The sequence below is a fragment of the Nanorana parkeri genome, unplaced genomic scaffold (genome assembly GCF_000935625.1).
Source record: "Nanorana parkeri isolate BGI_ZX_2015 unplaced genomic scaffold, ASM93562v1 scaffold174, whole genome shotgun sequence".
In the NCBI taxonomy this organism is placed as follows: Eukaryota; Metazoa; Chordata; class Amphibia; order Anura; family Dicroglossidae; genus Nanorana; species Nanorana parkeri.
In genome coordinates, this window is record NW_017306442.1 from 616,703 (window position 1) to 639,064 (window position 22,362).

General features: G+C 42.0%; 1 protein-coding gene across 3 annotated transcripts in view; it reads right to left on the reverse strand.

Moving 5' to 3' along the window:
- The window catches only part of LOC108785702 (glypican-5-like), a 215,539-nt gene that overhangs the window by 162,874 nt on the left and 30,303 nt on the right, over positions 1-22,362 (reverse strand). For all 3 annotated transcript variants that reach the window (XM_018554831.1, XM_018554830.1, XM_018554832.1), the window contains exon 3: positions 4,980-5,674. In XM_018554831.1, the coding sequence (XP_018410333.1) occupies positions 4,980-5,674 (695 nt within the window). The remainder of the gene's footprint in view (positions 1-4,979; positions 5,675-22,362) is intronic.

The window sequence follows — 22,362 nt, forward strand, 5'->3', positions numbered from 1 at the left end:
ACACACACTCTCTCTGAGCATGCTTCAGCCTTACTCACAGCGAATGGGTCATGAAATGAATGTTGCTCAGCACAGAATGATATAATAAAAGGCTGCATCGTGAGATGCTCTATATGTCTGTCTGCAAAGGATTATATATAGCTTAGGGAAAGCAAATTAAAGTAGCATTTAAAAAAAGTCTCAAACCTTTTTTAAAAGAATTCAGATCAAACACATATACATTCCCCAGCAAAGTATTTCTTTACATTTTTGCCCAAGCACTTACAGTCATTAAGTTTCTGAACAGCTCCAACTCTCTCAGCTTGGCGTCCCTGAACTTCCTGTCCAGTACAAGATTGCAAGGGAGAATAGGTCTCCAGCAGATGTCCATCTTCTAGCTTGAAGAAAAGAGTACATTGCTGTACATATGCCTCCTCCTTGTGTTGTATCATTTATTAATGACAAATCAAAAATGGATAATGGCATAAACACCTCCAATCCAGCCCTCCAAGATCTTAACCGCAGAACTCAAATGGACAGCACTGCCAGACAGTTTAGTGCTTACGCGTTTCAGGGGCAAGCCCCCTTCATCAGAACCCTGAGGAAGCCTGGAGCTCTGATGAAGGGGGCTTGCCCCTGAAACGCATAGGCACTAAACTGCATCACTGGCAAGTCCAGTGACGGTGGATTACTCTGTTTGGCTTTGCTGTCCATTTAAGTTCTGTCCGGTTAAGATCTTGGAGGGCTGGATTGGTGGTGTTTATGTCCATGTCCTCATCATGTTTTTGAGCACAGTTATCCATTTTTACATTTTCATAATAAATGATATTGCACAAGGAGGAGGCGCCTTTTTCTTTTTTTCTGATGTCTGTTTCTTTTTCAGTGCTTCAACACTCCCCGGTTGAGGTTGAGATGGCTGCCCCCAAGTGACATTTGGATTGAGGATACAACAGTGTGGTGACATCAGTGGCAGGGGGTGGGTAAAATCTACTCTTTTGAAGGGCTTTCTCTTACCTGTCGTTTTGTCACTACAGGACTCTGTAGGGACATAGTGGCCGGCGGGTGGAACCAGAAGCCTGCAGTGGGGATCAGGCATTTGACACATGCGGAAGGGTGAGATATCAGCAGCACCTGTAGCTCTTCGAGAGAAGATTTGACTCACTAAGTGCCAGAAAGGTCAATACTGAACATGTTCTTTTACAATTCATTTGATTTTGTTGGCACAGCAACAAAGTAACTTTAAGGCAATAATAGATATATTTATATACAGTATACTTTAGAAGCAAATCAGGTGAAAACTCCCCAACAGGGACACAGTCAGCAATAAAAGAACTATAGTGGGGAAGGGTTAGGCCCTCTGTCAGGCCCTGTTTTTCCTTTGGGAGAATGCTTCTCACTTAATGTGTGGTCATGGGAACAGGAATTGAGGGATAATCTCCCCACTGGTGACACAGACAGCAACATAAACTTGAAACTTGCTTTAAATCCTTTATATACTATTAAACAAACAAAAAAAAATCTGCAGTCACACTTTAAAGTGTAAGTGCACCTTGAAAGTGAAACTGTGCCAAAGTATTTATATATGCTAAAACAAGCCTTCATTTGCCACTGTATCTATATACTTTATGGGGAAGTAAATTTTAAAAGTTCATAACAGAAGAAAAAATGGAAAAGCGCACTACAAAGGGTAACCACTCATAGGGGGTGGCCACAATTAATTTAACAATGGTTTAAAAATAATAATTTAAAACACAATGGTTAAAAAACAGTGTGCAAGCTCTATGAAGACAGGGTGAGGGACCCTGTGTGAAGTGACAATAAGCAAATTGGTTGAGAGAGCTACTACTGTATAAAAATCACTCACGTTTAAGATGTCACTGTGTCCCAGAGAAATCCTCTGCGAACGCTGTGCAGAAAAGTAGTGTTGACCCAGAAGCTAGGATGCCGGGTGTGATGAGAGTGGGTGGATGGGTATATGAACAGACCTTGACTGGCCCTCTTATCAAGTGCTGAGGGCTATGTGGGCTCAGTGATTGATGGGCTGCTAATGGCAGTATCTGGTCGCGATCAACTTATGTGACTTAAGCACATAAGGATTTGTAGCTGGCTGAGGTTGGCATCATATGGCCATGTCTGAGAATAGGCTGAACAGTAGTGGTATAAGTGCTGTTATGAGCCATAAGGAGACAGCTGGCCAGGCTGAATCCTTTCGGATGTGCAAGAGAAGCCGCTCTGCGGCAATACTGTAACTGTCAGAATACAGTGAGTGGTGGATGGAATTGGCGGTCAGCGCGGGGCTGATCGGCAGACACAGTCCGTCTCGCTGGGTAGTAAGGGGTGTAACACTGCAGTCGGCTACGCGTTTCGAGGCCACTGCCTCTTTGTCAAGCCTGGGTTCGTGGTGGAAAAAAAATGCGGGAAGGATTCGGTCTTATATGTCTTATATGTATGTCTGTCCTTTTTCATATGTGTGCATTTTAAATTTATTCATTAAAAACATATATATTTTACTAAACTTTTGAATACTTTGGAGTTATGGTGGGATCTCCTCAGGGGAAAAACTCTTTGCTTCTGTTATGGCTGTGTAACTGTTATTAAAGGTGGTAATGAATCTGATTTTATCAGCTTCGCCAATCGCTGAGTCTTTTGAATTTCGGTGATGGTCAGGTTTAGAATAATTGGAGAGTGTCTCCACAATAAGGTCCTCTGGATATTCCTTCTCTCTGAATTTGTCCAGAAGGAGTTGACTAGATGTAGTGTAATCTTTGTTTCGGGTGCAATTCCTCCTTAGCCTACAGAATTGGCTCTTGGGAATATTGTTCTTCCATCTGGAGTGGTGACAGCTCCTATAGTGAAGGTAGGAGTTCCCGCCTTTAGGTTTCACATGGTTGCTGGTAATGATATCCATGTTTTCAAAGGATAGTTTCCAGATCTAGAAACACTAGTTTCCTGGTTGTTAACTATGTAAGTAAATGAAAGCCCGAACTGGTTGTCATTGCAGTGATCCAGAAAATTGGGTACACCGTCGGTGGGGCCATCCCAGATGATCAGGATGTCATCTATGTACCTTCCATAGAATACTAGCCGTTTGGCAAATGGATTGTTATCCCAAATGTGGAGGGCCCATCGTCAAGTTGGCATAGCTTGGGGCAAAGTTTGCGCCCATAGCTGTCCTTTGGGTCTGTAAGTAGGATTTTCCCAGAAAGGAGAAATAATTATGGGTTAGGCTGAATTCTGTACAATTTGTAATGAACTGCGCTTGGCTGGAATTGATGGAGGATTTGGAAAGAAAGTATTGCAAGGCGTTGAGACCAACTAAATGAGGGATGGACGTGTACAAGGACGTGACATCCAATGAGATCCAATTGTAGGCTGGGTCCCATTTATAGGATGACAGTACTTCAATCAGGTGACCGGAGTCTTTCATGTAGAAGGGAAGAATTTGTACAATGGGTTGGAGGAAATGATCGATATAAATGGAAAGTCCGCTAGTAAGGCTGTTTGTACTTGCAATAATGGGAACGTCCTGCTGACTGCAGCCTTCAAGCCCAAGTGCTCACGGCATAGGGAAGCTATTACGAGCTTGTCCCACCCCCCTTCCATCGTTCCACCAATCACAATTGCGGGACGGCCCTGGGCTCCTCCCAGCTGTCAAATTTAAATAGACCAAATCCTTCCCGCATTTTTTCTTCCACCACGAACACAGTCTTGACAAAGAGGCAGCAGCCTTGAAACGCGTAGCCAACTGCAGTGTTACACCCCTTACTACCCAGCGAGACGGACTGTGTCTGCCGATCAGCCCTGCGCTGACCGCCGATTCCATCCACCGCTCACTCTATTCTGACAGTTACAGTACCGCCGCAGAGCTCCTTCTCTTGCACAGCCGACAGGATTCAGCCTGGCCAGCTATCTCCTTACAGCTCATAACAGCACTCATACCACTACTGTTCAGCCTATTCTCAGGCATGGCCATATGATACCAACCTCAGCCAGCTACAAATCCCTATGTGCTTTAGTCACATAAGTTGATTGCAACCAGATACTGCCATTAGCAGCCCATCAAGCCCACATAGCCCTCAGCACTTGATAAGAGGGCTAGTCAAGGTCTGTTCATATACCCATCCACCCACTCTCATCACACCCGGCATCCTAGCTTCTGGGTCAACACTACTTTTCTGCACAGCGTTCGCAGAGGATTTCTCTGGGACACAGTGACATCTTAAACGTGAGTGATTTTTATACAGTAGTAGCGCTCTCAACCAATTTGCTTAAAGTTCCCAACAGAGGCAATTAAATCTTAGCATTTTCCCATGAGAGCCAATGTTGGCAGCCTGCCAGCCCACTGATGTAAACAGACACTAGGTGTTTCTAAGAAGTTAGAAATGACTAAAACCCCACTTCAGAATCTTTGGTGTGATCTTTGAAAATGAATTACTTCACAGTACCAACAGTTAGAGAGTTAAGGTAATGGCTTGTTATAATGCTCTTTTATTACATGTTAAAGTGACATTAAAGGATAAGTTTTTTTCCCTCCCCCCAATATTAATTTTTTTAAAGCGCTTACCTTAAATTATGTCTCTTAATCCGATCTTCTTTCCTGTATTTTCAGCCTTCTCTCCAGCGCTGCTGTGGGTCTCCGATCCAGCGCTGACTCCTCTCTGCTTGCTGGCACTTTCTGTCCCACTGTGTCTGCATGCGGGTGCACGCGCGGCTAGCAGTAGATATATGCAGAAAAACCAGAGGCTTCAATTATACTTTAAGTACATGTAAATAGTGTCATTTTCATAGTCTGAGCACCATAGATGTACTTTATATACATTATAAATCAAAACTTGTTTGTGTACACTGAAAAAATTGCAATGTGATGGAGGGGGTTACCGTTACTGAACATAAGTCCTGGTTTAAGCAGCATGGATGGCATTCTTACACAATTGTGTTTCAACCTGCTTCACCCTAAAAATTGACCATGTATACAGAGAAAGAAGAAAGCTTTGGCTTACCATCTTGGAAAGATGAGAGCCTTGTGACTCTGCATGTTGAATGGACTGCTCAATTACATCCCTGATCCCTAGAAGAGATTGCTCCAGATCATGTGACCCTGTCATCTGATCAGCAAGATGCTCCACCAAATTTATGAATTCTCTCCAAGGGCCATCCAGACTCGCCAGGCTGGCCAAACATCCTCTCATTACATTGAGACAGTAACCAACACATGGCCGGATAAGAGTCAGCCCCTGGCAGTGGGGACAATACTGCATTTTTACCAGTGCGTGGGTGCACTCCCGTGTCAAGCCTGCATGCTCAGTACTGTTAATGACTTGCTCTGCCATGTTTAATGCCTGCTTCATCATTCTGCAGGTCCACAATGATTTGGACAACTGTACAGTCATCTCATGAGAATAATTTCCAAACGGGTTAATGTCTTGTCGCGTCAAGCGCAGGCAATCCAAGTACTCCTCTGACAGTGATGCTTTCCTTGGGTTTATAAGGTGGTTGTAAACAAGAGGAAAAAGTGCATCTAAAAACCGGGAGAATGCATCTTCTAATGGCATGTCCGCTCCCATAATATTCAGAGACAGGTCAGTGAACAGCTCCTTCACCGAATCTTGTACATCCTGGGCCATGAAACGGTATTTGCTGTGAAACAAGGCAAAGGTGTTGTTGGTGGCCAAGTCAATCAAATAAGTAAATGTCTCTGAAAGAGAAACAAAAACAATAGAAAACACTAATTATTCACTGAACCAGAGTAAAACCATATAGTGTAATACTTGCAAAACCACGTTTATTTTATTTAATATGTGTTCCTGTATAATCTGTCATAAATACAGACCCATGTATAAGTTACTTAGTATGTGAAGTTAAAATGGTGAAGACAGAAATGATCTTCTTCAATCATATTTTGTAATTTCTTGTCTTGCCTTTTCCTGTTAATAACAAGGGTGTAGTGCAGATTACTACTATGATTTTCAGCATTCTCAGGGGCCCTCCAGATATAAACCATGGATATCTACATTGAGCCAAGCTGGACTGATGTAAGTTTCCATAGAAGATCATTTCTGGAGTTCCGCTTTATAATGTAAGATTTAGGAAAATGGAAAATGTCTTTGTGTTCCTCTGATTGTTTCCACTGCATATTCATACTGGGGGGAATTTAGCAATTGCGAGTGTTTGAACTTGCACAGAATATATTTGCACCAGATTTATGGTGCTAGTGTAATGTTGTTGATAAATGAGGTTTAATAGACTCCAGGGATGAAGACTTGTAACTAGTGAGAACTGAGCAAAATGTTTTTGGTTTTTTTGGCAGGTGTTTAACCACTTGCTGACCGGGGTGTTTACATCCCCTTTCTGTCCAGGCCATTTTTCAGTGTTCAGCGCAGCGGTACTTTGACTGACATTTATTCTGACATTTATTCCGTCATGCAACGCTGTACTGAAATGAAAAAGTACCGAACATTTGGAAAAAAAAAAAAGTTTTCCTTACGTTATGTTATTCTACAGTTATTATTACCCAAATTTTGGCAAAACATAACAGTCGGGGTCATGTTGGGTAAATAGACACCAAACATGTTAAGCTTTAAAATTGCTAATACTTTTAAACATTTTTACAACACTTAACTTTATTGCTATCACATAGGGGACTAACAAGCCCCCTTTGTGATAGCCAATTTTCAGTGACAGGTCCTCTTTATGGAGACATCAGTGGTCTTTAAGACCCCTAATGTCACCTAGGGACCCCCAGAGAAGCTGATGAAGCAAACACCTGCTTCACCAGCTTCTCTCTGGTTTCTGTACCGGAGAGTGATACTGAATGCAGGAAGTGATGTAATACACATCATTGCCTGCATTCCGAAGAGGAGGAGGAGATCAAACGGAGCTCGTGTACTGAGCTCCGTTTGATCTCCGGCCGCAGAGCTGCTGTGCTGGTCCAAGGCTCTCACCGGGCACAGCGGAGCTCGGGATTGCCATCAGCAGCTGCGGCGGAGGGGGGGAGCGCACACCCGCACGCTTATTACAAGCAAACGGGCGTCTCTACAGACGCCCGAATGCTTGTATGTAAACAGCCATCGCTGGCTGTTTACAGTGCAGGCTGATTTCCCGCTCGTGCCCACCGCTAAAACGCCCACCCGCATTCAAGAAGCCTCTGTCCGCCCGTTTAATTACAACGGTCGGACAGCAGGTGGTTAAAGGCATAGCTTGGCACCTTTATTCACTGAGGGGGAAACTGTTTTCTATGTTTACGTAGATCTCTGACAGATATAGGCTTTTTGTTTATGTGTTTTTGTTACTAGCTGGCTTGAGAAGACTCAGTGCTGTTTGTGAAAAAGTTGTCACTAACTGAGTACAATAAACTTCTCTGCTAAGGACTTTTGGATTCCAGCTTCTACAAGTTTATCGGCTTAGTGACTGCATTGTGACACAGTGTTACCCAGGAGCAGACACACACTGTTACATGCACATGTTAAAAGACAGATTTGCACATAAAACAAAATGATCAAAGAGCCTAAAACTGTCACAATTGCTTTGATTAATTCCCCCCAATGAGACTTAAAGTGTAAGTAAACACGACTAGTGCACTTCTCTTATTTGCTCCCTTTTGGTCTGCTAGTATACCATTGGAAGTGCTTTGTTATATCTGTTCAGTAAATGCAAAACAAAACATGTTGATTTTACCAGGAATCTTGCGAGCTGTTAACTTCTTATCCTGCCAGTGCACAAGCAAAAAAAAAGGGGGTCTGTGTTCTTTATAATCCATCAGAAATTAGGTAAGCAGGGCTGACACCGTGTGCTCAGAAATTCAGAGCCATCTTATCATGTCAAAGAGAAAGGTAAGAGCACACTATATTTCTGGCACATCAGCAGTTATTTTTGTGTACTTGCAACATATTTAAAAAGATAAAACATCAGAAAATGTGTTTGTATGCCAGAAATGTACTAAGTATGTTTTGCCCCCTTGACATACGCTTTAAGATCACAACCTGTCTTACGATCTGAATGCATCACCCCATTATCTCAATCAGTTCTATGAAATGACTATATGAAAGCATTCCATCTCTAGAAAGGAGAAGAAACATGATATATTGTTATCCTCCCCATATTATTACAATAATCATTACCAGATCAGGGCAAACCGATACATTATTCCATTATACCATCCTCAAATTAATGTTTTTAAAACAAAATGTATCAAAGCTCTAAATTAGATGTTTTAATAAGCCGTAAATGCAATTTACACATTGAGATTAAATAAACGCCAATAAGAGGCATTACAGTTAATGAGGCCTGGCAAAGCCATTTCCCCCATGAGCACTTACAGGATTCCGGCAGAAGAATCTGTACTCGCTTTGCCAAACGGAGGCTACAGCTGCTTGAATTTACCATTCCTGTATCTTATTTGGCTTTTAACCCTAAAACAGATACAACCTCTCAGAAGATCAGGATAAATCATGTCTTATTTTGACAGCTTTTATGGCATTAAAGCTTGGGATCTTTATTCCATCTGATAGGCACTATTATACTATAGTACTGGATTGAATTGCCCTGCACAATCCCAGTGGTTTATGTTATATAAGAAGTATAAAATATAGGTGATGCACACAGCAGCCGTTCAGATGAAAGCAGTCCTTTTGTGCTAGTGACATCGGACAGGTGTAAAATTGAGCGCAATGCAACCTATACCGCTAGTGGGAACAGGTGAAGTTATAACGGTATTGGCTTCACCTACCCTCTACCAGCGTTCGCCTAATTCTTGCTGGCTCAGCTGGCACACGCCTGTGTCCCTCTGGTGGTTTGTGGATGAATGATCTATGCAGCATTATGAAGATTGCAGCAGGACGAATTATGACCAGTGGTATGGAAAATGTGAGGGACTGGGCACAACGTGCTGGAAACTCTGGCAGGCAATCTTCACACCTAGAAATCACTAGACATCCAAAAAGCTAGTGAATAATTAAACCCAGCAGTGTCCAGCCGTAACTGAAATGTGAGTCATGAGCAGCTAAATTGCAGAATACAATATGTAGTCACCATTTGAATGCAAGAAGGACTGCAGAAAATATGTCCCTTATAAAACTAGCCCATGCAATAGCTAAATCTGTCAGGCGCTTGCTTACCTGCCATGTTATTTTCCCAAATTAGAAGCTATGATTGTAAAAGCAACATACAATCATTCATAAAGTGAGGATTCATCCAATGTATGACGTGAACTAATATTGTTAATTAAGTGTTAATATATAGCAATATCTTAATACATTTGGACTGCTAAGGGCAGCTCATCAATCAAAAACGAATATATTGGTAAACCTACAAATCATGTCAAAGTCCCATAGAAATGACACTACCCAAACTTATCAGTAGTACTTAATGAAATTGTGCCAGTCATGACAATAACAAAAGAGGTATTTTTTAACAAGCATTTCACATTACAAATCACATTTAAACTCTTTTTGGTGTGTTTTTATGCATTGTCTAGGGGTTTTTAAAATGTTATTGCACTTTGTATGCATTTTTATACCCAGAATTTGAACTATTCTCCATTTGTAAATATTTATTGTCATAGATACATATAAAATATATGTAAATGTGTAGCCATGCATTAATTAATGCCTACGGTGGCCTAAACAGCTCATAGAAAGAAGCATGCAACAAAGCATGACCAAAGGGAAACAGGGTCAGTGTGAATAAGCCCTGGAACAATGAAATGTGTAAAGGAGCTAGGGACCTGAAACCATTCTAGGGACCTGCTACTTACCTTCTGTGGCCATAAAAGTACTATCCTGTTTTATTTACTGCAAGCCTCAGATCCAGACCAGGACTGGCAATCTGGCATTTTCCAGTGAAACTGATTTGTTTGAGTATTTGTTGGCTGCTCCACTAATTCTTAGAAAATATCTCCATGTTCCCAAAAAAATGAAGGGAGTGTTGATTATGCAAGTACAATAAACCTGCATTCAGTTAATTATTACAAACTATTTCTTGCAATGGATATGAGGTCAGGACCAGGTTTTTATAGAGCACACTCCTCTGCCCAATTTCTTGATTACCGTGTTTTGTGAAAGTGGGTGTCATATTTAAAGGAAAAATATAATTTTTTTTAATAGTAATCTTTACTTAGTTATTATAACAATAAGTTATATATAACGTATAGTTATTTAAGGTTGGTAGAACCTCATTGCCATCACACATCCCCTCTTTGGGAAGTTGCACAGAAGGGATTACAAGTCCCTTTTCAACGCAACTGATTTCTGCTGGCTCTGCTATTTTTATATGCTGTATGTTGAAATTGTATTGCTGGAGAATCAAGCACCAATAGCTTGTCATTCTCCCCAACAGTATGATTTAACCAGCTGAGTGGATTATGGTAGGTGATGGCTGTGAAGCTGCAGCCATACAGGTATTGTTGCAGCTTTCCTGACCAATCCAACTGGATAGGACCATCTAAGTCATAGGCAGAAACATTGGGTTGCACCAAAAACTGATGGGGAAAATCTGGAGCTTTTAATACAGGAGTACTGGCCAGTGCCTTTTTTAAGGCCTGGAAGGCCTTCTCACATTCTTACATCCAGGATACCAGCGTAGGCAGTTTCTTCTTGGTAAAATCAGCCAGGGGTTTGGCTGGGGCACTGTAGTTGTGCACAAATTTTCCATAGTAGTCAGCTGTCCCCAAGAAGTACATAATCTACATCTTAGTTTATGGGTAGGCCAGGCCATGACAGCCTTGACCTTCCCTGTCTCAGGTCTCAAGGTGCCTCTTCCTACCCAGTGTCCTGACAGAAGTAATGGTCTTCTAACATGCCTACATGACACTTAACAGATTTAATTATTAGATTAGCAGCTGATAGTTTGTTCAAAACCTGTGACAGGTGTGTAAAGTTTTCCTCACAGGTAGGGCTAAACACTGCATTTTCATAATCGATTAGTTGCCTGATTATTTTTTCAACTAATCGATTGGTTGCATTAAACAAAATTCTCAGAGTCATCTGACATGGGGTTGAAATCCTACAAAGTGGCAAAGTGAGAAGCCTGCTAAATCTGGCTACGTCAGATTCTGCAAACTCAGATTAAGATAAATAGTCAACCATGTGATACTAAGCAGTGGCGTAACAACCGGGGGGGTCGGACACCGGCCGAAAATGACACTTTTGGCTAAATGCCGAAAGTGCCATTTTCCTGCCGATATATCGGCGCATACGTGATTTATTTCCTCCCCGCTGGGCACAGCTCTGTGTCAGGGAGGAGAGAAAGTGACAGCCGGCCGAGCGCTGCAGGAGGAGAGCGCTCTGAACGGCCGGTGTCTCTCCTCCCACACCGCTCAGCCACCCATCACAGTCCAGCAGAGTGGTGTGGGGGCGGAGACAGCCCACACTGTCACAGGATGCTGGGGTCTCCTCCCTGCTCTGCTAGCTCAGCGTCCTGTGACAACGTGTCAGAGAGGTGAGCAAGAGACAAACACTCAGTGATCAGTGATCGCTGAGTGTTTGTAGATAATTGAGGATATGGTATGTTTACTATATCCTCAATTATGAATGAATGGGAGTGATCTACATCACCTCCTTTTCATTCATAGTTGTAGTTATACTAAACATACCATGTCCTCATGTTATCAATGAACAGGAACACTCATGAAGGATTCCTGTTCATTGATAACAGGGGATACAGAAAAAGAGATTGAGGACTCAATCTCTTTTTCTATTTTAAAATGGAAATATCAGGGGTCTGTTTAGACCCTTAATATTTCCACGAAGCCCCTAAAAGTAATGTAAAAACTAAAAATATTTAACAAAAAATGAATTAATAAATACAAATAAATATAAAAAATTAAAACGTTTATTACAAAAATAAAATATGTAAAAAAACGTGAAAAATAAAAACGTGTGTGTGTGTGGGGGGGGAGGGTTGCAGGGTACAGTTCCAGTGGATGTTTATATAATGGGGGGGCGAAAAAAAAATTCTGCCCCGGGCGCCTATAACTCTGGTTACGCCACTGATACTAAGAGGTATGCTTCCTGCATGATTTGTTGTTCTATAAAGTCATTATGCCCTACATTCATGATGTATGGCTATTTTGTTCATACTTAAACTGAACTCCTCTAGTATGTTTCTTATTCACAACAAGTCAATCATTTCAGAATCCTTATATCTGGCTCAGCTGGGACAGAAGGCCTGATGACATGAGCAAGATACTGCAATAGCAGCAAGTCAGAAGGGAGTTGCAATACCCTAGTCTAATTATTTCACGATAGGATTTCAGGATTGATGCGAGATTGTATCATAAACTGTGCCTCACCTCATTACGGATATTTGCAAATAATTCGATTATTTGTGGCTGTATCCTAAAACAGGTGGTGACCAAAAGAACATTATATATCTCCTTAGGGCCTCGTTTACAAATACTTCACTTAAGTCTGCACAATAATGACATTCCACAGAGACCGATGAGTGTGAGAGCAAAATCCCCAATCTGGTAATATTATCACATATGAGCAGAGCAAAGCTAAACACCATGCTTATCACAGGGAGGAAAATCCTTAGAAAGCACAGGAATGTTTTCCTTTGATATACTCTATATGATTAAATGCTTTCGCACTGACTAGTACAGCAATTTCCAAGTTAAATAATCTCACTTACTGCATAAGCAATGTACAAATTCGCAAATGGATTTTGTTAACTGCTTTGTATGGTAGCATTCCCTCCAGCACATACATTAGAGGCATTCATCAAACCTGGGTATTTTCAGTGCTGAGAAAAGCAAGAAAGTTGCTGTTCTTTTTGAACTCTAAATATTCTAATGTATGTAAAAGAGTTCTATAAGTCCCAACTCTTAAAGTTTAAAGGAGAACTATGAGGTGATTGCTTTTCACTCACCTCATAGTTCTAGCCGACCTGTGACAATGAAACGGTCACAGGTCGGCTCAGTAGATCGGGAGGTGAGCGAACACATACCGGGTTCGCTCGCCTCTCAATCCTGTCACGGCTCTCTGCCGTGACAGGGGGAGGGGCTGGATTCCCCTCTCCCCGCTCCGATCTGCCAGCGCTGACTAGCGGAACGGACGGGGGAGGGTACAGCTGGCTCTGCCTCTAGATAGGCAGAGCCAGCTGTCACTCACGCAGCTGGGCGGATCCCGTCATCTAAGTCGTGATCCGCTCCGGGTGCGGCGTCTCATTATACCGCAAGCAGTTAGAATTTAATATAGGGGAAACTGTTTTTTTTTTTAAAAATCTGTAATTTTTCCTTCATATATAAAAAAATTAAACCCCCAGTGGTGAATAAATACCACCAAAAGAAAGCTCTATCTGTCCCCAAAAAAGGGTATAAAATTCATTTCAGTACAGCGCTGCATGACGGAATAAATGTCAGTTAAAGTACTGCAGCGCTGAATACTGAAAAATGGCCTGGATTGGAAGGGGGTTTAACACCGCGGATGTCAACTGGTTAAAGAATAACCCTGGCAAAAAAACTATTCCAATTACTCCACTTTGGATGACCTAGACCAGGGTTGAGTTTCCCTCCAGGTCTTCCTAGTTCTCCGACATGCTGGCTGAGGAAAACTCCTCCTGCCACTAAGGTGGTCATTACCAGATAGGAGTTTGGCTACTTCTGTCACCAATCCATTGGATAGATGACCTGTTGAGCACCATCTTCCAGTAGACCTCTGCCATGTCCCTAGCAGACCTCAAAGCTGCTAGAGTTTTAAAGTGAGCAAGGGCAAAGCCACAGGTTCATCTAAATGTCACCCCACCCAGATGCACATACTTACCTTTACTTCATGTGCCTGCCACTCCATCCAGCCACTGAGAATGAAGAAAGATGCCGGATACCTCCCATGTGACAATGCTAGAACTTGGTGACTGAAAACTCACACACCCAGTGCTGTCACATAGACAAGAAGACCACATTTGACAAATGCTTGGATTTTTGGGGACAAAGAGGGAAGGGGCGATTTTGTTTACAAAATGTATTGTCTGCACTGCTGTCACTGACTATTGACAGGTAGCTGGTTCATCCCTCTGGCCTTTTCAGTTGAGCACCCTATTGACCTTGCTGTTACTAACCTTTGCTTGGTCTCAGGTTTGTGTACTCTGCCTTTTTTATTGCCAAGCTCCTAAACAAAGATGTCAAGCTGGTCATTTTCATTACTAGTCTATTTGTAGTAACTTTTCTAGGGTAGTAGTATAATAGTATTAATTGTATACTTAGTATTAATACTTCTCACAGAAGTGTCTTTGTCTTTTGTGCAGAGGAGAGATTCAATTTCTGAGTGCTTTCTTATGGATCTGGCTACACGAAGACGGACTGCAGCAGTCGTTGCAGCAGTACGCTTGATGCAATTGAGGAGAAGAAGAGAGAGTATGCGACGGTTCTGGGTTCATCCGGTCATAGCGAACCGTGAAGAAAGAGGCCAGTTTTGGGCCATGTATGAGACGCTTCGTGGACATGAGGAGAAGTTTTTCAGCTATACCCGCATGTCCAAAAATAGGTTAGTACATAAAAAAATCTGTAATTTTTCCTTCATATATAAAAAAATTAAACCCCCAGTGGTGAATAAATACCACCAAAAGAAAGCTCTATCTGTCCCCAAAAAAGGGTATAAAATTCATTTCAGTACAGCGCTGCATGACGGAATAAATGTCAGTTAAAGTACTGCAGCGCTGAATACTGAAAAATGGCCTGGATTGGAAGGGGGTTTAACACCGCGGATGTCAACTGGTTAAAGAATAACCCTGGCAAAAAAACTATTCCAATTACTCCACTTTGGATGACCTAGACCAGGGTTGAGTTTCCCTCCAGGTCTTCCTAGTTCTCCGACATGCTGGCTGAGGAAAACTCCTCCTGCCACTAAGGTGGTCATTACCAGATAGGAGTTTGGCTACTTCTGTCACCAATCCATTGGATAGATGACCTGTTGAGCACCATCTTCCAGTAGACCTCTGCCATGTCCCTAGCAGACCTCAAAGCTGCTAGAGTTTTAAAGTGAGCAAGGGCAAAGCCACAGGTTCATCTAAATGTCACCCCACCCAGATGCACATACTTACCTTTACTTCATGTGCCTGCCACTCCATCCAGCCACTGAGAATGAAGAAAGATGCCGGATACCTCCCATGTGACAATGCTAGAACTTGGTGACTGAAAACTCACACACCCAGTGCTGTCACATAGACAAGAAGACCACATTTGACAAATGCTTGGATTTTTGGGGACAAAGAGGGAAGGGGCGATTTTGTTTACAAAATGTATTGTCTGCACTGCTGTCACTGACTATTGACAGGTAGCTGGTTCATCCCTCTGGCCTTTTCAGTTGAGCACCCTATTGACCTTGCTGTTACTAACCTTTGCTTGGTCTCAGGTTTGTGTACTCTGCCTTTTTTATTGCCAAGCTCCTAAACAAAGATGTCAAGCTGGTCATTTTCATTACTAGAAGACTCTGGAGACGCAGCATTTCCTTTTCCTGTATCCAAAAGACCGTGTGGTGTCTTTGTCTTTTGTGCAGAGGAGAGATTCAATTTCTGAGTGCTTTCTTATGGATCTGGCTACACGAAGACGGACTGCAGCAGTACGCTTGATGCAATTGAGGAGAAGAAGAGAGAGTATGCGACGGTTCTGGGTTCATCCGGTCATAGCGAACCGTGAAGAAAGAGGCCAGTTTTGGGCCATGTATGAGACGCTTCGTGGACATGAGGAGAAGTTTTTCAGCTATACCCGCATGTCCAAAAATAGGTTAGTACATAAACAATTGTTAGTGATTATTGTTGTTCTGTCTAATTGCTAGTATTGACCACAAACCTTTATATATATTACAGTTTTGATGAGCTACTGGGATTGCTGTCGGTCCAGTTGGAGCGTCAGGACACCTTCATGCGTGACAGCATTCCACCCCCCGAAAGATTAGTTATCACCTTGCGGTAAGTTCACTACATCACTCCTTTGTAGAAAGACCAATGAAAAGAAGGATAAATCTGATCTGTGACAGTACTGTCATTACCGCCTCCTTATAAATGATAATCTGTTTGCAAGAGTTATATTTGAAATTGTATATTAATGCTATATTAATGCTCTGTGTAGACATAAAAAACACTGCACGCATGGGACCTATAAAAAAAAGCACGCATGGGACATAAAAAAAACTCCCCGCATGTCAATTAAAATACTGCACGCATGGGACATACAAAACACTGCACGCATGTCACAATAAAATACTGCATGCATGCAACATAAAAAACACTGCACGTATGGGACCTATAAAAAACTGCACGCACGGAACATAAAAAAACACTGCACACATGTCACATTAAAATACTGCACGCATGGGACATACAAAACACTGCACGCATTTCACAATAAAATACCGCACGCATGTCACATTACAATACTGCACACATGGGACCTATAAAATACTGCACGCATGTCATACTGCACGCATGTCACATTACAATACTGCACGAATGGGACCTATAAAATACTGCACGCATGTCACATTTACATACTGCACGCATGTCACATTACAACAGTGCACGCATGTCACATTACAACAGTGCATGCATTCTGCAATAAAATATTAAACACATAAAAACATTGATGACATGTACCTTTTGATCCTTTAACTTGTTTGGAGTATGTTTCCCAATCAGGCCATGTAGCTTCACAAATATCTTCCCAGGCACGTTGCCTGATTCTCCGGTTTTTGTAGTCTGCATGTCTCATGTCGTAGACAGGGTTTTGCATGCACCAGGCGTATGAATGCCTCTGAATCAAGTAGGCCACATCTACTGGAATCCTCCATCTTGCTCTTCTTCTTGCTCACACAACAAGTTGCAGAGGGGAGTGGTCTGTTGCCATGTGTGGAACGGGCGTTCTATGAGCGATTTCTGCTACAAAAAACGCGCAAAAACTAATTTTGTACGTTCCCATGGAAGTCTATGGCCGTGAACGCGCTACAAACCGGCCCAATACGCCGCAAAGAAGCTCCTGGACCTTTTCAGGCGTGGGCCGTTTTGTAGCGCGTTAGGGACGGGCGGAAATACGGAAAGGTGGGAACGAGACCATTGACTACAATGCAATGTAGATTTTTGAGCGTTTTGTAGAGCGTTCGTCGAGCGTAGACCGCGCTACAAAACGGTCAGGTGTGAACCAAGCCTTAAAGCCTTTACAAGTCACCCTAGAATTTATGTTCTTACTCCACTATGTGACACAATCATAACTTTTGAACGTTAGTGCAATCAACGCATGCATTTTCTATGTGCCTGTAGGTGGGGGATGGGGAGGGGAGGGGTCTTTACATTTTTTTAAATTGATTTTATTTAACTTTAATCATTTCAACTTTTTATTTTAACTTAATGTTATTGCATTCACATAGGGGACTGACAAGTTCCCTATATGATAGCAAAATAGTAGTGACAGGTTCTCTTAATGAGCCATTAGGGGCCTATTAAACTCCTGCACTTCCTTAAAGCTAATCAAGCATAGATTTTGTTTGATTGGCTTCATCTTTAGCCACAACAGTTGGGGTTGGACACTGCTGAAACCAGAAATGACGAAATAATCATCACCTCCGGGTTCCAGATAGCTCCTTGCAGCATGTGTGGAAGTGATCAGATGGATTTATCCACCTAACCAACCGCTCAAAATCGGTCAATCCCTCCACTGGCTCTTAATCGCTCAAAGGATACCATTCAAAATATTAACAACCACTTACAAAGCAATCCACAACTCTGCCCCAGGCTACATCTCCAACCTTTTTTCAAAGAATCACCCTAACCATCCTCTCCGTCAACTCCTCCCATGCTCGCCTCCAGGACTTTTCTAGAGTCTCTCCCATTCTTTGGAACTCCTTCCCCAAACTGTCCGTCTGTCTCCTACTCTGACTGCCTTTAGGCAATCACTAAAGACACATCTCTTCAGGGAAGCCTATCACACTTCAAACTAACCACTCAACCATCACGTTCTCAAACAATTCATCCCCACACAGCTACCTCCTCATGTATTACTTGTCCCTCCCTCTTAGATTGTAAGCCCTCACGGGCAGGGCCCTCCTTACCATATTGTCTTAAATTGTATTGTAATTTTAATGACTTCCCTATGTTGTAAAGCGCTGTGCAAACTGTTGGCACTATAGTGTATAAATCCTGTATAATAATAATTATGATTTACAGACACCCGAATCATTTTCAACAGAAAGCAGACAGTCAGCAAGACAAGGGTAGACACATATGGCATGCTGCCACTGACTTATGACATACGCTCGTGGCAGGGAACGGGATTAAAGCTCATTTACTGCTTCTTAAGGATATGTAATACTTCATTGCCCATAGCCTGGCTTTAGGTACATTTTAAGGTCTGCCCACCAGGTCCTAATTTTTGCCACTATAATGGTCATGCTAAAAGAGTGTGATTTATTCTTGGGCAACATGCAAATGGTTCTGTTGTGTTGTAATTGCCAAACAAATGTTGAAACAATTGTAACATTAGAACAACACCAACCCAGTTGTGTCTGATAAAATGTTCTTATTTCAAAATGTAATTAGATCATTACAATTTTTTATTTTATCCATTGATATCTCAGTTGATTTGGCCTCATTTCTGCTGACTCAGCAGTCACCTGCTGCTCTAAAAGAAAAATTGCTGAATTTATGTGTTGGCAAAAAATGGCCACACCATTTGAATGGTTCCTATTTAATTGCTGGACAGAAATATTGATTATAAGCTAAAAAATTAAACACTGTGTACACATTCAGATGCAATTGATGGAGGTGCCCTCCGCACACCTTTCAGCAGTCCCGGCCAACAATCAAATAAATGGTGCTCGAAGTAACTTCACGGATGGCACCGTGCAAAACACAAGATTGAAGAAAATAGGTCACCAGCACTCCATAAGTTAAAATGAATGAGTCCTTTTAATGGACAATGATGTCACAGAAATCCAACATGAGCCGACGTTTCGGGGCCACACAGGGTCCCTTCTTCAAGGCAAGAGATGGGACTCATTCATTTTAACTTATGGAGTGCTGGTGACCTATTTTCTTCAATCTTGTGTACACATTCATTCATTTTTATTTCAGGTACATCTGAGAATGTTTCCTTGTTCTGTAGTCTCTACCTTGGCCATGTTCCCTTGAACATCTTGCAATAATTACGACTTTTGAAACCTCACCCCTACAACAATGAGCTCTTCTGAGAGCTGTCAGCAGTTTCTCACTTACACAGGGGAATTCTTGGCAGTTCTACTATAAAATGCTCTCTGCTGGATGAAATCAGAACCTGGTTACATGTTGCTAAAACCAAACTTTCTATCACCCTTTGGGAGACAACATCTGCTCATACAAACACCAGAGAACCACAGCGCTGGTTAAAAGGTGAACATGGTCAGACAAAGGTGACTGACCATTCATTATGAGCATGCTTTTTAATGCTGCCAAAACACACACAGATGATGACACCACTAAGATCCATTAATTAGAAGATTATCCTTGTCTCCAGTGACATATCTTCTTCCACCTCAGACAAGCCTACTTATTTCATCATACAGGAAGAAAATTGCTTCTAGTGTCTGGATTAATACTTTTAAGAATGATGTACATTGCTAGGGACTTGCTGATCCCCTTGATGGAGATTTTGGTTTACTGTAGAAAACAAGATATTTTAAACAGTCTAGTGGGTTCAGCAGACATTTGATCCATTCATCTTCCCTAGACCCACTATTACTTCAAATTGTATGAAAGGAAATGTACATTCTCGTATGTACACTTGAACACAGTTTTTTCTTAAGAAAACTTAACAGGTAGGTTGTTGCAAACATCTAGGACAACTTACCAAAAGTCTTCAGTGGATTTAGGCTGTCTCCGTTGCTTCTGTCTCTTCACGTAATCTGAGACAGACTCAGTGATCTTGAGATCAGGGCTCTGTGGGGATCACACCATCTCTTCTAGAACTCATTGTTCTTTTTTCACTGCAGATAATTCTTTAAGGGCTTTGGCTGTATGCTTGTTATGTTTATGTTATTTGGCTGCAGAATGGATTTGGGACTGATTATATGCTATTGCATCATGGACAGTAATTGCCTGTAGTTTTCAGCACTGAGGTCGTCATTATTTCAGACTAAATCTTGAACTCCATATGCGGAAATACAGCCCCAAACCTGCCCAACCTCAACAATGCTTCACTGTTGCTTGCACACGCTCTCTTGGCCTTCTGCAAACAAACTAGCTTCTGTTACATACATATATGTAACATTTTAAGTAGGGCTGTGCAAATTAACGATTCATTTCTCGATTAATTGTTAATCTTTTTGAACGATTAAAATGTTTTTGATCGCTAATGAAAATATTCCTCTCCGCCGGCTTCCGGGAGTCCCGTCGGAGATCCGGTGACGTCACGGACATCGACGTCACCAGACTCCTCCCCCCTTCCCCAAGTGGCTCCGTCAGCTAACGAAGGGAAGGGGGGAGGAGTCCGGTGACGTCGATGTCCCCAAGTGGCTGCGTCGGCTAACGAAGGGAGGAGGAGTCCGGTGGCGTCGATGTCCGTGACGTCACCGGACTCCTCCCCCCTTCCGACAGAGCCACTTGGGCCGGTGAGTTTGCCCAAGAAACTTGTTCTGCCCTATCAATTTTTAAATAGGTTATACTTACATGTAAAGGGAATATCACTGTGCAGCCTGCCAATTGACATTGAACCTTTCTTCTACAATTTTCCCAGCTGGTCAGTGTGCCCACAAGTGTGGACCAAACTCCAAGGCATTGGCCTATACACATACAGCACAGCAATGAAGTAATAAAATGAACTAGGATCACACTAATCACACTAATCCAGCACGTTATTATTCTGAGTTGCCCCACTCAAGAGGCGGCCATATTGAGTGGGGCACGTGAGATTAATGACGTGCTGGATTATTGTGATCCTAGTTCATTTTATTACTTTATTGCTGTGCTGTATGTGTATAGGCCAATGTAGTTGGATCTGTATGTGCTTTATAATTAATCGAAATTAATCGATGAAAAATGTTTTCGATTAATCGAACACGAAAATTTTAATCAGTAACAGCCCTAATTTTAAGTTGTCAGTCTGGAGGACCTGCTGACATTGTTTTGCACACCAATTCTTGTGTTTTCGTGAAGAGGTGAGTCACTTGGCCTTGTTTTCATTTAGGAGGCATGGCTTTTTAGCAGTCGGTCTTCCATAAAGACCAGTTCTGACCAGATTTCTTCTGACTGTGGCCCCCCCAGATATAACAAGATCTGAAATCAAAGCCACAAAAAGCATGCTGAGGATGAAAAACTTTTAATCATTCTATGTCAGTATACCTGGAACCACCAACTTGAAGAATAGGGCAATCTGTTAACTTACTCTGCTGTAACAACCAGCTGTTGTTGGGCGTTCCCCCTAATAAGAGCATATTCTAGAGTCTACCCTTTAATTTTAACCATCTTTTCAAGCCCTGATAAAGGGGACACTCCAGAGACCCTAAAAAGCATTGGATGCTTGGCCATTTGCAATTAATTTTCTTTTGGAACCAGTGTGACACTCCTAATGCTCCTATTCAGTTTAATCCTATTCTGCTGGACCCAAAATGGGTGAACTTTATATACACAGTACACAAATCCACCAACAAATATGGATAAATTGTGCAGGCACAGGAACAAAACAGATCAAACTGGATTGCTCTAGTAAGAAAGATGGTGGTCTGGAACTTTCATACACCAGAATGTGTTACTGACAATTAACAAGATATGTTGGCACCTTTGTGCTGCCCCTGGTAGCCCTGCTGCCTTAGGCCAACGCTTTGTTGGCTATGCAGAAATACGGCTCTGCATCCTGGACGTTGCCAGTGGGAGCAGGGATTAGGTAAATAGCTATTTCATGTGCCTTAGCCATTAATGAGCACTTAACCCTTGCAGGACAGTGCAAGCCCCACCCCAAGGGAAGTAGTTTTGGTTTACCTGGTGAGGGGCTTAAAAGTTATAAAACATTTAGGTTTAAAAAGTATATAAATGAAGAATATCAAAACTGATATAATAAATATTATAGAAGGAAAAAAAGGTAATTACAGTTGCATTGATATTAGGCCTGATAAGAATAACCATACAGTGCACATTAAATACTATACTAATTCCTTAGAAACCACTTAAAACCTGCAAGTGAAATCACAATGCTTCCGTTGCTGGGCAGTTTTATGTTGCAGTTCATGTGGTGTGAATAACCTCAAAAACCATGAAATATGAAACAGAACAAAATTGCTTGTGGTTGCTTTTAAGCCAGAAGTTCTCGAAATCCACATGGAAAAGGCAATAGTGTATTACTTAGTCATATCTTGTGCCTCATGTAGTACTTTCAGTGCTGAACAAGACTGTTGTTACACTGTATTTGGCAGTTTTTTTTTATGTAATATGCTC